Raw genomic sequence first — 17,302 nt, forward strand, 5'->3', positions numbered from 1 at the left:
CTTCAAACCAAGGAGCACAGAGGGTGAGGACCAGGAGATGTTTAGACAGTTGAGCTTGGCAAGTGCAAGAAGAATGATTGTTATGGGAGATTTTAACTACAGCAGTATAAATTGGGGAGAGGAAAATGAATGTAGTATTAAGGGAATGGAATTTCTAGAATTCTTGAGGGACAAATGTCTAAGTCAACATGTAATACAGGGAACAAGAGGTTCAAGAGTTTTGAATTTTCTTATTGCATCAGAAGAGTTGATAATAACTGAGATGACATCTCTCCCACCAGTTGGAGAGAGTGACCATGTGATTTTGACTTGGAAGATGAATAGACATGCAAGAGTATCACAGAGATGGGAACATGTGTGGAATTATAAGACAGATGATTATAATAGTCTTAGACATGAACTTTGGGAAGTTTCATGAAAGGAGGAATTGGAAGGCCGGGATATCATTATTGCTTGTGAAATTGTGAAAGAATATTTGTTAGCAGCAATAGTAAGCTGTATTCCACAAGTGAAGAAGAGGACACAATTTGGTGTAAAGTGGATGACAAACAATATTAAACAGGAGCTGCATGTGAAAAAGAGGCTATTGAAGAGATGTAAGGAGACAGGAGAGGAGCAGATGCATGAAGAATATAAGAGACGGGCCAAGTGACTAGTATGGAAAGTGACTAGTATGGTAAGGAAGGCAAAACTGCAATGTGAGAAGAGATTGGTCCTAAGATCCAAAGAAAATCGTAGGGAATTTTTTAGCTATGTGGCCAGTAAGAGGAGAAATGATTGTGGAAGAATGAAATTGTGTGATAAAAATGGGAATAGAGTGATTGATGCAAAAGACATAGTGGAATTGTTCAATGAACACTTTATTGGTGTATTTCATCTTGAAGGAATTAATTTTGATACTAGAGGGATAAGGCAGGTTTGAGGTTTAGAGGTGCACTAGGAGACCGTGTTCCAAATACTGAGTACTCTCTGAATGTCAGTAATGCTGTGGGACTGGATGGTATTTCACCATGAGTTTTGAGAGAATGTGCTAATGAACTGACAGCTCCTTTGACCTGGCTTTTCAATGAACATCTGGCTACAGGAAAGGTGCCCAGGGAATGAAAGGAAGGTAAGATAGTGCCATTGCATAAGTGCAGTAGCAGACTGGAAGTGTCTAATTATAGGCTAGTTTGTGTGTCATCAGTAGTTGTTAAGATCTTGGAGAAATTAATTAGGGACTGTATACAATATTGCGCAGATGAGGGTAATGTTATCTGTGAGAGTCAACATCGATTTGTGAGGGGGGGGGCGCTCTTGTTTTAGTAATATGTTAGCCTTTTATAATAAAGTTACAAGAGCAATAGATGAGGGAAATGCATATACTGCCATTTTCTTGGATTTTGCGAAGGCATTTGACAGGGTGCCACATGATAAGCTGATATTTAAGTTGCAGCACATGGGTTTGGATGTCAGGTTGGTCAACTGGATTCAGGATTGGCTGTCTGATAGGTATCAGAGAGTTGTGTATGGTGGAGCAGTTTCAAGGAGTCAGAGTGTTACAAGTGGGGTCCCACAGGGCTCAGTACTGGGGCCTGTATTGTTTAACCTTTATATCAATGACATTGTCAGTGGATTGCAGGGGATATTCAGTTGTTTGTGGATGATGTGAAGCTGGGAAGGGTTATTAGTGATAGTGCAGATGTGGTAGTCATGCAAGAGGATTTGAATAAGCTAGACAGATAGGCAAATGAATGTTGGTGTCAGTTTAATGCAGCAAAATGTATGGTCTTGAGGTTTGGGACACATTGATGGGATGCTGCATACCCTATTGGAGGAGATATACTGGAGGAAGTAGGGGAGACAAGAGATCTGGGGTTGATGATTGATAGAAACCTGAAATTCAAGGGGCATATTGCAAAGGTGGTGAAGGTAACACAGAGGATTGCCCTGTGTCAGTGGGAGCCAGGCCCAGTAGTGGAGACACCAAGGTAGAAGCAGTGAGAGGTCATCCCAACCTATAGGAGTAGCCAAAAGGTGTACAGCCTTATTATTAAATTACTCCGGATTCAGAGAAATGGGTAGTGGCCCTTACCTTAATGCATAGCATTATGTGCTTTGAATTATGGGAGATACTGAGATAGGAGTGATTAGATCTTTCTCCACCTTTGCAACGTGTTGCCCGGTGTTTACTACCTTACCCCAGTCCTGAAGATACTTTCAGGCGCAAACTTTGTTTGCTCACACTTGGATAAAGGATTAAACTAAACTTATTATAGTCTAACCAGGTGAAAAATAAACTCCCAAAATCTTTCTCTGAATTTGGAGTAATTTAATAATAAAGCTGTACATCCTTTGGCAACTCCTATAGGTTGGGATGACCTCTCACTGCTTCTGCCTTGGTGTCTCCACTACTCGCCTAGCTCCCACCGACGAGACCTCAATAAAGGTCGAAACCGATATGGGTAGTGGCCTTTGCCTTAATGCATAGCATTACACATATCCGCAAGGAGATGTGCTTTGCATTATGTGAGGTACTGAGATAGGAGTGATGAGAACTTTCTCCACCTTTACAATGAGTTGCCTGGTGTTGTTCTGCCTTACCCCAGTCCTGAAGATACTTTCAGACCCAAACTTTGTTTGCTCACACTTGGATAAAGGATTAAACTAAACTTATTATTGTAACATTGAATTGATAGTTTTACACTGTTCCCAACTCATACAATATATTCATGTCCTCATGTAAGGCCACAACATTATTATTATTATTACACCCTCCGTGGAGTCAACAGACTCATCGTGGTTGGTTCATTCAACTGACAACATATTTATCATATAGAATCTTAAAATCCTTAACGTGCCTTGCATTAACAACACATTCTGGTAATTCTTTTCATTCACTAACAATTCTCCATGTAAAAAATGTACTTCTCACACCCCTCTTCACCACACTCATAACACCACACCACCCACACAACTTCCATGGGTGACCTCTGGTTCTTTCCTCTCACCTTCTACTCTTTTTGTAATCCCCTCTGAATTAATCTAATAAAATCCTCTCACTAACTTAAATGTCTCTATAATATCACCTCTCTCTCTCTCTCTCTCCTATCCACCAAGCTCTGCAATCCACATTTCTTCAACTTCTTTCCATAGCCAGCATTCCAAAGTCTCAACATAATTTTAGTCACTCGCCTCTGGACTCTCTCCATTGTCTCCACATCACATTGAAAACCAGGTGACCAGATCTCAGCACAACAGTCCAAGTTCAGCCTGACCAGTGCCTTATACAGTGGCACAACAACTTCCTTATCCCTACATGTTAGAGTACTTCTTATTATAGAATCACTACGATGCGCAGCTTTTGCAACACTAGCAATATGCCCTCTAAACTTCAGTCTACTGTTAGCCATCACTCCCAAATCTCTAATCTCATCCACTTCCTGCAGTACGGTACCATTGATATTGTACGCAGCCTTATATTTCTGCACTCCAAAGTGCAACACCTTGCACTTATTGATATTAAAACTACACCTCCACTCTTTTGTCCAAGTAAAAGGTCTATTCAAATTTTCATGAAGGGAATTAACATCAGCTCTGCTACTTATAATTCTTCCCAACTTTGTGTCATCATCAAACAGCCAAAGATCAAACAAGTTAAATAGCAGTAGCCCAAGAAGAGAACCCTGAGGCATGCCACTGGTTACCCTCCTTTTTTTGAGGCACTGCCCCATCATACACAACCTGCTGGTATCATTCAGAGAGTCAATCTCTGATCCATCTAACTAATATAATATCTGTTCCCATCCTCTGCAGCTTGTACACCAACTTATGTTGTAATCTATCAAACACTTTTGCAAAGGCTAAGAATATCAGTGTATGTGATTCTCCCTTATCTAACACACTTATTGCCTTATCATAAAATGCAAGTAAATTATTAAAACAGGACACACCCTTTACAGACCCATGCTGACCATCATAAAGAATGCTATGTCCATCAACCCAATCCTATATTCTATTTCTTACTAATCTTTCCAACACCTTGACCACAACCGCAGTTATACAGACTGGCCTATAGTTGGAGACTTCTGTCTTAGAACCGTGCTTGTGGGGTGGTACTATTTTGCCTTCTTTCCACTCCTACCCACTGCAAAACTTTCATTAAATAACCAGTTCAAGAGGATAGCCAACTGTGGTGCAGTTCCTTAAGATAGATGGTGATAGTGTTGTGCAAGTTCTCCTGAGACAAAGGAACTGGCATTTTTAAATGACTGTAATATATTTTATAATTTTGATCTGACCAAATTGTATAGTCTATCTTGTAGCATTCCAATATGTTCTAATGTTTTTTATGGAATAGAAAGTATGGGGGGGTATTAAGAATACCAGGAATGAGAATGACAGATTATTTAGTAACTGATTAAGTGAGTGTGTGTGTGTGCACAGAATAAATAGTTCAGAAATACATGCACAGAGTTTCCTCAGTGATGTACAGAAGAATGTGAGAGAAGATCAGGGACAAAAACAAGCATCAGTGGGGGGTAAAGAATGTTAAATTAAAAAGGAGAGAAAAATATATTGTGCTGTATGGCGGATTCTATAATTAAGGGTGTGAAGGATAGCAGAGTAATTAAAGCGTGTTATCCAGGGTCAACGATTAAGGATATAACTGAGGCTGTGAAATTGCAGAAAGATAGAGCGAGTGAAATTATTGCTGTTATAGGGAGGAATGATCTAGGTAGTGAAAGATTTTCTGTGAGACAGGATTTGAAGGATTTAATGATAGCAATGAATGCAAAGAACGAGAGTGGAAAGATCATGAGTGTGCTACCAAGATTTCATAGTGATAAATTAAACAGAAGAGCAATTATAGTAAATGGAATAATGTCAAGATTGTGTAAAAGCTTTTGCAAAGAAATGAAACTGAATATTAATTTTATGAATGTCTGGGATGAGTTTGATAAAAGGAAGGAGTATTTTAAGAGAGATGGTTTGCACTTAAATGGATTGGGAATTTGGCAGTTAGGACATTTATGGCATTTAGAACATAAATGGTCAAAAACAGGGAAATGGGATTTGCTAGGTAGGCAGGCGATAGAGTCAGCAGTAATATTCTAGTTTCGCTTTCCTTACCACACTAGTCACTCTTCTGGCCTGTGTCTTATATTCTTCAAGCATCTTCTCTTCACCTGTCTCCTTATATCTCTTCCATAGCATCTTTTTCGCATGCAATTCCTGTTTAATATTGTTTGTCATCCACTTTACTCCGAATTGTGTCCTCTTCTTCACTTGTGGTATACAACTTACCATTGCTGCTAACAAATATTCTTTCACAATTTCCCACGCACTAATGATATCTGGGCCTTCCAATTCTTACCTCCATGAAACTTCCCGAAGTTGACGTCTAAGACTATTATAATCACCTGCTTTATAATTCCACATACGTTCCCGTCTCTTTGATACTCCTGCATGTCTATTCATTTTCCAAGTCAAAACCATATGGTCACTCTCTCCAACTGGTGGGAGAGATGCCATCTCAGTTATTATCAACTCTTCTGATGCTATAACCAAATCCAAAACTCTTGAACCTCTTGTTCCCTCTGTTACATGTTGCCTAAGACATTTGTCCCTCAAGAATTCTAAAAATTCCATTCCCCTATTGCTGCATGCATCTTCCTCTCTCCAATTTATACTACTGTAGTTAAAATCTCCCATAACAATCATTCTTCTTCCACTTGCCAAACTTAACTGTCTAAACATCTCCCGGTCCCCATCCTCTGTGCTCCTGGGTCTGTAGCAATACCCCACTAAATATCCTGTCTTGCTCTCCACTACCTCACACCATATGCTCTCAAAATCATTTGTCTCACTGCCTTCCAAAGCCTCCATTCTTAGAGGACATAGGTCATCACTTATCATAAGCAGTACCCCACCATCACGCTGTTCCCTCCTATCCTGCCGAAAAATGCTGTATACCCAGCGACTTCTATTCCTGTTACTATATCCTCTTCTGTTAACCACATCTCAGTGATCCCAATAATTTTTGGCCAGGCTGATGCTATCTGCGCCACCAGTTCCTCTCCTTTATTCCGGATACTCCTGGCATTAGTATACAGCATATAAATGCCATTGTTTCTATACCCAGCATTATCCCCCTCTAGACTCCACTGGGCTCAGTGTTACCTGATGTCGTCTTCATTCTCCCAAGTATCCATTCCCACAAGAGGCCACCCCTGCTATCATCCTCCCTGGGACACACTGACTCGTTCAGAACAGCAATCTCTCCAGATGCCTACATCCTTCCTCATTCATAATAAAGTAACAGTGGAGCTGGATAAAGGAAATCCTTACTCAGTGATACTGCTGGACTTTGCAAAGGCATTTGACAGGATTCCACATGGAACTCTGTTGCATAAATTTGAACAAATGGGTATGGATCAGAAGCTGGTGATTTGGATTAGAAGGTGGCTAGTGAATAGATATATGAAAGAGTGGTTTATGGAAGAGCTGAGTCCAGGAGAAGTCAGGTTACTAGTGGTGTACCCCAGGGCTCAGTGCTTTGTCCTCCATTGTTTAATTTGTACATCAATGGTATTGGTTATACTTTGAAAGGAAATATCCACTTGTTTGCTGATGATGCAAAATTAGGAAGAGCGATAGTCAGTTCAGATGTTGTAGATATCTTGCAGGATGACTTAAATAGGCTGACTGTATGGACCAAGGTAAATGGCTATCAATTTAACATAGCTAAGTGTAAGGTGATGCACTTCGGGAGGGTGAGATCACATGCTGTTTACTATGTTGATGGAAATGAACTGCAAGAAGTTGACGAGGCTCACACTTGGATAAAGGATTATACCAAGTATATAATTTCTTGATATCTTTAATTTATAGTATAACCACCTAGAAAAACTTTCAACACATACATCCTCTGCAGCAGTTTTTTAGCTAACTGCTTATACTTCACTTTTGCTACCCTTACCGACCAAGTCAGCCTCCTTGTGCCTGCTCTTTGTAATCCTCATGGAATTGATTATTACCACTCCTTTTATGCCTATGAAATGTAAAGTTAAAGTTTAGAGGACATATTTCTAAAGTATGAGAGTGGTTTGAAACGTTCTCGGCCTTGACCATAGATTGCAACATTATCAGCAAGATTTTTTTTTTCTAAGTTGGCAAATCTGTCATAAGCATCCATGTGTATTGTAAGTCATTCTGTTAAGTAGTTTGTTTTTTACAGTTATCTGAAGCAAAAGTATTTTCTGCATCCTTTGAAATGGGATGCAGACAACACTTCTTTTACAAAGAAGGTTATAAGACCTTCTTTGTAAAAGAAGGTTTAACGCCAAAAGAAATTCATTCAAAGTTAAGGCACTCTTCTCCTTCATTTTTGACAATTAAGAAATGGGCTGCCGAGTTTAAATGTGGCCATACCAGCCTTGAAGATGATCCACGTGAAGGACATCCAAAAATAGTAACAACACCGGAAATCATTGATCGAGTGCATGATATGGTATTGGATCACTTGCGAGTCAAAGTGCTTGAAATTGCTGAGACTATAGGCATTTCAAAAGAACGTGTAGGATATATTTTGCATGAAGAATTGCAAATGAAAAAGCTTTAAAAATTATTCCTTATGTAGACATAATTGCTCACAACAAAACAATGGACAGAAGCCGTTGTTCAGCACCAAAGAACACAAAGTCGGTTCCATCAGCAGGAAAGGTCATGGCATCAGTGTTTTAGGATGCTAAAGGCATTTTGTTTATTAATTATCTTGAAAAGGATAAAACAATAACTGAGGAATATTATTCCGATCTTTTAACCACGAAAAAATTTGTGAGAAAAGACCCGGTTTGCAGAAGAAAAAAATCATCTTTCATCACGACAATCCACTTGCCCACAAAGGTGTTTTGGCAATGGGAAAATTAAGGGATCTGCACTATGAATTGTTGGGAAATCCACCCTATTCCCCAGATTTGGTTCCCTCTGACTTCTATCTCTTCCCAAAACTAAAACTCTTCCTCACTGGTTTTCTTCGAATCAAGAGGTGATTGCATCTCTGTAGAGGGGTATTTTGCAGATCTTACTGAGAACCACTACAAGGATGGGATAATGGTGCTGGAACATCACTGGAATAAATGTATTAGTCTTAAGGGAGATTATGTTAAATCATAAATATAATTTTTAAATTATAAATTCATTTTTTCATTGTTAGGCCGAGAACTTTTCAGACCATCCTCGTAGCTCATAAGATTACTTGGCTATTGAAGTATCGAGTAACAAGTAGTGATACATTCACATTGATGTTAAGTATTACTTTGTCAGTTCCAAAGTTGCATTTATTTCTTTACTGCTAAACTCTTCATTCCATGCTATAGCTCTTAGATGACCTGTGGGTTTTTCATAATCACCAGCCTTGTATTTCAAAATATATCCTTTAGTCACAGAAGTCTTCATATGACTAGCCAGAACATCATGTTTTCCTTATGTAGACATAATTCCTCTTCTATCATCAGCAGCACTTCTCTGTTCCTCCTAGCAAAAAACAAGTGTACCCTTCGATTCAAATATTAAACTGTGTTTGAATCCAACAATATTTGGGTGAATAAACTCAATAAGTGAAACCATTTCATCTCCCTTATTTCTGATACTCCTTGCATTTGGAAATAAAGAACACAGTAGTTCACTTTTAGGTCTATCACCAGTCCTACTGAAGCCACTTGTTGGTTGTAATTTTCCCACCATTCCTACCCTTGGGTAATCTCTTTTATAATCACTAACCCCATATATATCTAATCAGTCTCAACAACCCCACTCACATCCTGTTTCTATTTCTGTGCTGATCATTTCTATACACGCATTAACTACCACTTTGAGCAGGCACTCTCTTCTGTTCCACTCTCCGTATGCCATGTCTCTCCACCCCAGCTTCCTCTGTTTATCTGTTTCTCTTGCATTCCCATTTTCTCTTTCCATCTCTAACACTACTACTATTTCCATTGTTGAGCACTTCATTCTCTTCTGTTCCACTCTGCTGAGCTTACACTTTACCTCTTACTTCTGACATCATCGCATGTGCTCTTCCATCTAGCAACAGTATCTCCAGTTCACTTGCAACAAAGCCATTCAAATACAATTTGTCACTTCTATATAATTCCATTCCCTCAAAAACATGCCATACATCCACAAATTGCACTCCCTTCTCCTTAAGCTCTGCTATCATACCCCATCTGAACTTATCATTGTCATAACTCACATATGCTGTGACACCCTTTCCCACTATACTGTTATATTTCACTCTCCCTAATGACTTCCCGATATCCTCTCTTGCATTCTCCTTATGTCATTTGTTCCAACAACCATCACTAATTCTCTTGCTCGTTTTTTCTCCTCATATCCAAAGTATAAATTATATAGCTCATTCTCCCTCCTGGATAGCAGACTTTATGGACTCTCTCATTTACCAATTCACTAACAGTGGAATCTCCATGCACTGCTATTCTTGAGTTATTCCTCACCTCTTTTTTCTTTCATTCTGTTCTTTTGCAATCTTTCATTTGTTTCCACTAAATGCCTAATTTTTCATTTTGAATAACTCTTTATTCAGATCTTGCATTCTGCCAATTTCACTCTCTGTTGCTCACATAGTCTCACTCATTTTTGTTCTGCTGCACCTTTCTCCTGTTTCCTCATTCCTACTTATTTTCAGTTCCACATAACTTATTTTCCTTTCTTCATTCATGCATTATTTTACTCCCTCAGTCTCAATAGCTTTCATTCCATTTACATTTTGTTTGTTTACACTAATTTGCATTCCTTCGGTCTGTTTCACATTTGCTGATATCTCGTAGTCTTGTAGAAAGTGGAAAATATTGCAATTTCTACAAATCCATACCTTCTCTCATCTCCTATTCAGTCTCTCCACATACAAATTTTGCACATTTCGTAATGCATACATACTGCAGTCATGACATTAAACCATTTTTAGAGTGTCTACATTATTAATAGCATTTGATCTTCGTTCTGCATTGTATTCAGATCTCATTCATACTGCTACTGTGTTCTTTTTAAGGCAAGATAAAAAAAATTATAAAAAAAGTCACTGTAACAAACCCAAAAAGCCCACAATCATAAAGGTAAACTAAGCTCTCAAAAATATACAATAATGTACTAAAATGCAAGCAAAATTGACACTTATTTCACAAAATAGCACTTATCCTTTCCAGAGCTCTTTACTAACCCATACAGCCAATTGTCTAGTGGCAAATGTTTGTGATTGTCTTCCAGTGGAAGATGAACTTCATCACCCTGTGTGTGTGTGTGTGTGTGTGTGTGTGTGTGTGTGTGTGTGTGTGTGTGTGTGTGTGTGTGTGTGTGTGTGTGTGTGTGTGTGTGTGTGTGTGTCACAGTTAAATAATCCGGCGTGCTGTTTGTTTACAAATTAAAGTAAATAAAATGGTCTGTTTATTGGAGGCCTGAAATGGTTTGTAAAAGTTCCATGTTTTGGTTTCTAGAGCAAAGTTTCCAGATATGTAAAATATAAAAATAAAATAGTCGTATTTTTTTTAAATAGAAAGAAAATAATTCTTTGCACTAATGTACTAATGATGGCACTAATGTACTATAATACTTGCACCACACGCACGCACACACACACACACACACACACACACACACACACACACACACACACACACACACACACACACACACACACACACTTACACTTTCATGGGTGGTCGGAGACATTTAAAAAAAGTCCTACTGCCTAATTAATGTCATGTTTACTTAATTCCTCATTTAACATCTTGCATTCCATCAAACATCAATCTTTATGCAGATTCATATGCTTTCATCTGTTTTGTTCAATAACTCAACAATACATCTTCCACATTCCTCATTTCATACATGCTACGCTCCTAACAATGAACCATCTTTGAAAAATCTACTTGCACCTCTCATCATGTTTGATTTTCATGCTGAGCATCTGGTTGTTCTTGTTCTCTTTTTCATTTGCCTTTGTTAATTGTAAGTTGTATGCAACAACAAAAAAAAAACTCAACAAAGCCTACTCATAACCTCCACCATTACTGTATATTTAATATCAGCCATCACAAATAAATAAGTTTATACCAAAATGTATACTATTTTTCTTTGGTATTATAGAAAATGTAATTTATTTTGACTTTAGTAGTTTTACCAGTGAATCTCTTCTGTCAACTCCAACATTTTTGAAAATGCTTTATGAATTCCTTGATCTCATTAGTTGCATTGTATCATCCCTTTCACTTTTCTCCTTCTCTCTCTCTCTCTCTCTCTCTCTTTTTCTTTCTACTAGAGTATAGACTGCTTTGAAAGCATAACTAATTAACTTTTTTGTGGTATTACTATGTTTCTGTAATTGTTATATTTTAGTTAAATTATGCATACGCTAATTAATGAAAATAACCTGTTTTTTATAGCATCAAATAACTCCTCTCCATGTGGCCTCTAAATGGGGTAAGGCGAATATGGTTACTTTGCTGCTTGATAAAGGTGCCAAAATTGAAGCTGCTACTAGGGTAAGTGAATTTTATTATGTTGAAAAACTTTAATGTCTTCTTTCATTAACCATAAATATAACAGATATAGGCCAGCCTGTAATTTGTAGCCTTAATATTATCCCTCCCACACACACACACACTTGTATATAGTGGAACAGTTTTACTCTTCTTCCACCCTTTTGTGAAAGTCCATCTTGCAAAGTTTTTTGTGAAGAAGCATGCTGATAATTTTGTGTAACATTTCATTCCATTACAAATATGAAGATATGGCTTAGTCCTAGTACCTTATTTCAAGTATTTTTTTCATTATGTCCGTGCAGTTAGCCTAGTGGCTGTGCGCTTTGCAACCATATGCCTGGGGAAGGAGTGTCCTAGGTTTGAGCTTTTCACTTGAGATAAGCTTGACGTCAGACACTTGAGCTCCTCATGTGTATGACGGGAATTCTCGTCAGACACGTGAGGAGCTCAAGGATCTTCCTCAGCCATAGCCAAGTTAGCTGGTCTTGGACATGGACAGTAGGTTTTTTCCCCCAGTTTATTTCGGGGGTTTTTCATCCTGCAAAGCAGGCAAACCGGCCTTGAGAACTCAACACTTCGGACATAGGATACACCGGGGCATAGGGCAGACCACCTTATCCTGTGAACGGTTTGAGGTCTGATGATTAATTAACCCTCGATACCTCAAGATAAAAGAGGGTAAAAGAAAGATGAGATGAATTCCTCATTATTCCTCCTGTTCTCTTGCTACTAGCAGCTCTTCTCTCATTCATTTCTTCTCCAGCTTTGTGAAGTATTACGTTAGTAAAAATGAGTTAGCTTGATGAACTCTGTCTTACTATTTCCATCTGCTAATATCTTATAATCATTCATACTTCTGCTTGCAACATATGGAAATAACTCCATACGACAGCATTCTTTAAGATTTTTAAAGAATGATAAAGGAAGCCAAAATAAAGTTTCATGCAGCTATTGAAATAAAGATTGATTCACAAATTTCAGTGTCCGAAATTTGTCTTTATGTTTATTTTTTATCATATATGTGAATGAGTTCATTCTAATTAGCAAAATGAGTATTGTTCTTACTATGACTAGATCTCATGCAATTAAAAAAGGTTCATTTTAGGATGTTCTGCTGTCATACACAACTCATCAAACCATGCCTTAAACTCCATGAGGTGTTTATACACTTACTTCATTCTGTGGCAATGCATTTTGCTCACCAACCACTCTTAATGCAAAAAACCCATCCACACTCCTTTGCTCACATTCTCGTTATACATATTCTTGTTTTATCCATTATTTTTTCTCCATTCCCATTCTATGAAAAATCTTGCCATTTTCCCCATTCTATGAAAAAGATCTTCTGCATTAATGCTTGTAATAACCTTGCCACCTTATGTCATATGCCAAACCACAGGTTATTGATATTAGTGAAACATGGCTGACTGTAGATGATATAGCAAGTGGGATTGAATGTGATGGGTATAGTGTGTTCAGGAATGACATAGAGAATAAAATGGGGGGAGGAGTATTGTTGATGATAGCTGATGAGCTACAGCCAAGGAGAATAGAAGTTGAATCGCAGGATAGAGAAAAGAGCACATTTGAGGCCATTTGGTGTGAGATTGTGGCTAGCAGAACTAAATATACAATTGGGTGCTGCTATAGACCAGGTGATGGAAAAGATGGTGGTGACAGTATGCAAATAGAAGAAATGAGTGGAAGGAGGGTGATTATTATGGGAGATATCAACTATGGTCGCATTGATTGGAGTGAGGAGAGGACACACGGGAGGAAGGAATTGGATTTTATGCAGTTATTAAGGGATAACTATCTGCGACAGCATGTAATGGAAAATACTAGGGGTCAGAGAGTGCTTGACCTAGTAATTACATCTGAGGATTTGGCTGTAACAAATATGACCACATTGCCACCAATCGGTGAGAGTGATCATAGGGTCTTGACTTGGGAGGTGGCTAAAGGTGTAGAATTTTCAATTAAGACAGAGTACATGTGGAATTATTGGGCTGGTAAGTATGACAAGCTTAGGAGTTTGATTGGTTCAGTGCCATGGCATGTACAACTGCAAGGACTAGAAGTTGATAGTGCATGGGAGGTAGTTAAGAAGTGCTTGCATGAAGCAATGGCTGACTGTATACCTAGAGTCCGAATAATAAATCAAGTAGGGGTTAAATGGATGAATAACACCATTAAGCTTGAGCTGCAAAAAAAGAAACAACTATGGAGGGAATTTAAGGAGAAAGGTGACCGGCAGGCACATGAACAGTATAAAGCGCAGGCGAGAAGGGTGATGAGTGTGGTAAGAAAAGCAAAAAAGGATTACGAAAGAACATTGACCATGCAGGCTAAAGAGAATCCTAAACAGTTTTTTAGATATGTAGCAAGTAAAAGAAAAAATGTATATGGCAGAATGATTTTAAAGAATGCTGATGGTAGGGAGGTAACTGAATCAGTTGATATAGTTGAGTTACTGAGTGAGCACTTTGCAAGAATATATATCATCCAGGTGGTGAAATTGCAGGAATGAATGAACCAATAGATTATATGGGAATTGTGGTGAATGAAGTGGAGGTGAGTAGTCTATTGCATAACCTCAATGTCAATACATCTGTGGGATTGGATGGTATACCAGCTCGTGTAGTATGAGAAGCAGCTAAAGAATTGTCAGTACCCTTGACCATTTTGTTTAATTTGAGTCTCGGGTCTGGGTTAGTCCCGAGCGGGTGGAAGGAGGGGAAAATAGTTCCACGGCATAAAGGTGGTTCCAAGACTGCTGTTGTAAATTACCGACCGATTAGCATATCAGGAATCATTGTCAAGGTCTTAGAGAAATTAGTCAAGAAAAGAATACAGGATTGGATAGATGAAAATGGGATATTGTATGGGGGACAACATGGTTTTGTGAAGGGTAGATCATTCCTCAGTAACTTGCTCACGTTTTATAACACAGTGACAGCTGAACTGGATAGGGGTAGTGGGTTTACAGTGATACTACTGGACCTTGCCAAGGCCTTTGATAGGATACCACATGGAACTCTAATCAGTAAACTGGAGCAGATGGGGATGGATATAGGTTTGGTGAGATGGATAGGAGGGTGGTTGAAGGAGAGATACCAGAGAGTGGTTTATTCAGGAGTGGAGTCAAAAAGACGTCTTGTGACTAGTGAAGTGCCGCAGGGCTCTGTTCTTGGACCACTGCTTTTGAATTTGTTCATCAATGATATTGGAAAGGATTTGAGAGGAAGTGTTCACTTGTTTGCTGATGATGCAAAGTTGGGTAGAGCAATTGTGGGTGCACAGGATGTCAAAATTTTACAGGATGATTTGGATAGTTTGGAGGACTGGGCTAGGAAAAATGGATGTCAGTTTAATGTGGCAAAGTGTAAGATTATGCACTTTGGGGTGAAAAGAATAGTAGTATATCGCATTGGTGGAACCGTACTCCAGGAGATTGACGAGGCCAGGGATTTTGGAGTGTTGGTGGATAGGGAATTGAAGTTTAGGGGGCACATTGCAAAAGTGACTAAATCAGCTCATCAAATCACTTGGCTTCTGAAAAATACTTTAACATGCAGAGACAAACAAGTTGTTGTTCCTCTGTATCGATTCTTGATAAGATCCCATCTGGACTACTGTGCCCAGTTATGGGCAACAGGGTTTCTTCGTGATGGGGAGGAAGTGGAGAGGGTCCAGAGACGAGTGACCAAGATGATAGCAGGTCTGTGGAATGAACCTTATGAGAATAGGTTGAAGATCTGTGGGTTGCAGAAATTGGACGATAGGCGAAGGAGGGGTGATATGATTGAGACATTCAAATTACTGAAGGGTTTTTATAAGATTGATCCAGAAGATATTTTTGAAAATATGACTGGTGGTGGGAGGACTAGGGGCCATGCTTGGAAGCTGGGCAAGAGCGTGGTTGACAAGGGTGTTAGAGCTAGGTTTTTTACTTGGAGAGTGGTGAATGAGTGGAATAAGCTTCCAGAGTCTCTTGTGGGTGCTACGACCGTGAATGAGTTCAAGGCAAGATATGATAGATACTGTGTGAATGTTGAATAGTTGTTCCAGACATGATGTTAGGGCCTCCCTCGATGAGTCTGTCGATTCCTTTGAGTTTCCTGGAACAACAACAACAATAATAATAATAATTCACTCTCTTTCTCCTATCCACAAGGCCCTTCAAATTCTGTTTCCTCTACACTTTATAACCTATATTACGGAGACTTGAAACCACCTAAGTTAATGATCCTAACCCATTGTGAGTATATTATTATACTCCTTGAAACAGGGTGAACGAATCTGCACCCCAGTAATCTATGGGTTTCCTGGTCAAGGCCATGGAACCCATAACCTCTTTACAAGTGTGTGTGAAATACCTCTATACATCAATATCCTCTTCTTTATTGCCATAATCTATTGATTTCCTCACCATTTTACCAAAATTTAATCCTCTCTTCCCTCCGCACCTTACCCCGATATTATTATTATTATTATTATTATTATTATTATTATTATCTGAGACCTCCAGGGAGTTAACGACTCACCGAGGGAGGCTGTAGATTACCCAACCTAGCTATCATACCTTCCCTTAAATTCATTTACACTAGATGCACTCACTTCCCCAAAGGGCAAATTATTCCACTCACTCACTCACTGCTCTCTGAGAGAAAAACCTAGCTCTTGCCTCTTTCTCGACTGAGAACAACCTTAACTTCCATGGATGCCTCCATGTTCTCTCGCCGCCTTCCATATAACCATATATCCATTATATCCAACACCTCCAAGATATTCCCATCAACTGTGTACTAATGGTTTAGAATTTTGCAACTTGGAGAATCAACTCTACTCATTTCCTCACTAACAGTGTGTTCAAATCTTCCTCTAATGCTACAACATTGCTTTATTCCTCATGTTCTCCCCATCTTTACATTAGCTACAAGTTTCTATTTAAACCTACCCAGTGTCATTAACATAATAGATGAAAAGCAGTGATTCTGAAACAGGCTCCTGAACAAATGACAGATAACTTTCCTCTTCCAGAACAGTGCTTTTGTCTTCCACCCAATTTGCTAATATCTATCGCATAGCTTATCTCCTGTGCAATGCAGTAGTCTATTATCTAACCTGATCCATGTCAATTTAGTTACTAACTTGTCATGTGGTAATCTGTTCAGAGTCTTTTCATAATCTAACCATACATGTGCACCTCCCAAGTTCAGTGCATTTTTTACCTTTTAACGTGTAAGCAGGTTGGCATAAAGATTAAAAAGTAAAGGTCCAAAGGCTGATCCCTGTAGAACCCCACTTGTGACCTTCCTCTTCCGTGATGCAGCTCCCCCATATCTATCAGAATAGCCATTTTCCGATCCACTTCATTAATCTGATACCTAGCACCATGTGTTGCAACTTAAATATCAACTTATCATTTGCCTTTGCAAAGTGCAAAAAAAATTGGCAGAACATGCCTTTCCCTCATCAGCCACTTGTCACTTTATTATAAAAGGCATGCAAATTACTGAAGCTAGAGCATCCTTTAACAAATCCATGCTGACTTTCACAGATAATAATACCCTTATCTGCTCAATTTTGTATATGATCCTTACTAATTTCTCCAAAACCTTAACAGCCAAGAAGAAATGTAAATTGCTCAATAGTCTGACACCTGCATTCTGCCACCATCTTTAAGGTGGTAGTAATGCTATGCATTAAGGGAGGGGGTTACTACCTAGCAGGGGTTGAAATGGTTTTGAACAAAG

The 17,302-nt window shown here is 38.8% G+C and overlaps 1 protein-coding gene across 10 annotated transcripts in view; it reads left to right on the plus strand.

Annotated features, from left to right (window-relative positions):
- Positions 1 to 17,302, plus strand: part of LOC150104251 (uncharacterized) — a 1,804,220-nt gene that overhangs the window by 454,268 nt on the left and 1,332,650 nt on the right. For all 10 annotated transcript variants that reach the window (XM_090396244.1, XM_090396248.1, XM_090396245.1 and 7 more), the window contains exon 7: positions 11,445 to 11,543. In XM_090396244.1, the coding sequence (XP_090252370.1) occupies positions 11,445 to 11,543 (99 nt within the window). The remainder of the gene's footprint in view (positions 1 to 11,444; positions 11,544 to 17,302) is intronic.

This window comes from Typopeltis vanoorti, chromosome 8 (genome assembly GCF_054136105.1).
Source record: "Typopeltis vanoorti isolate ZY-2024b chromosome 8, IOZ_Tvanoo_1.0, whole genome shotgun sequence".
Lineage (NCBI taxonomy): Eukaryota > Metazoa > Arthropoda > Arachnida > Uropygi > Thelyphonidae > Typopeltis > Typopeltis vanoorti.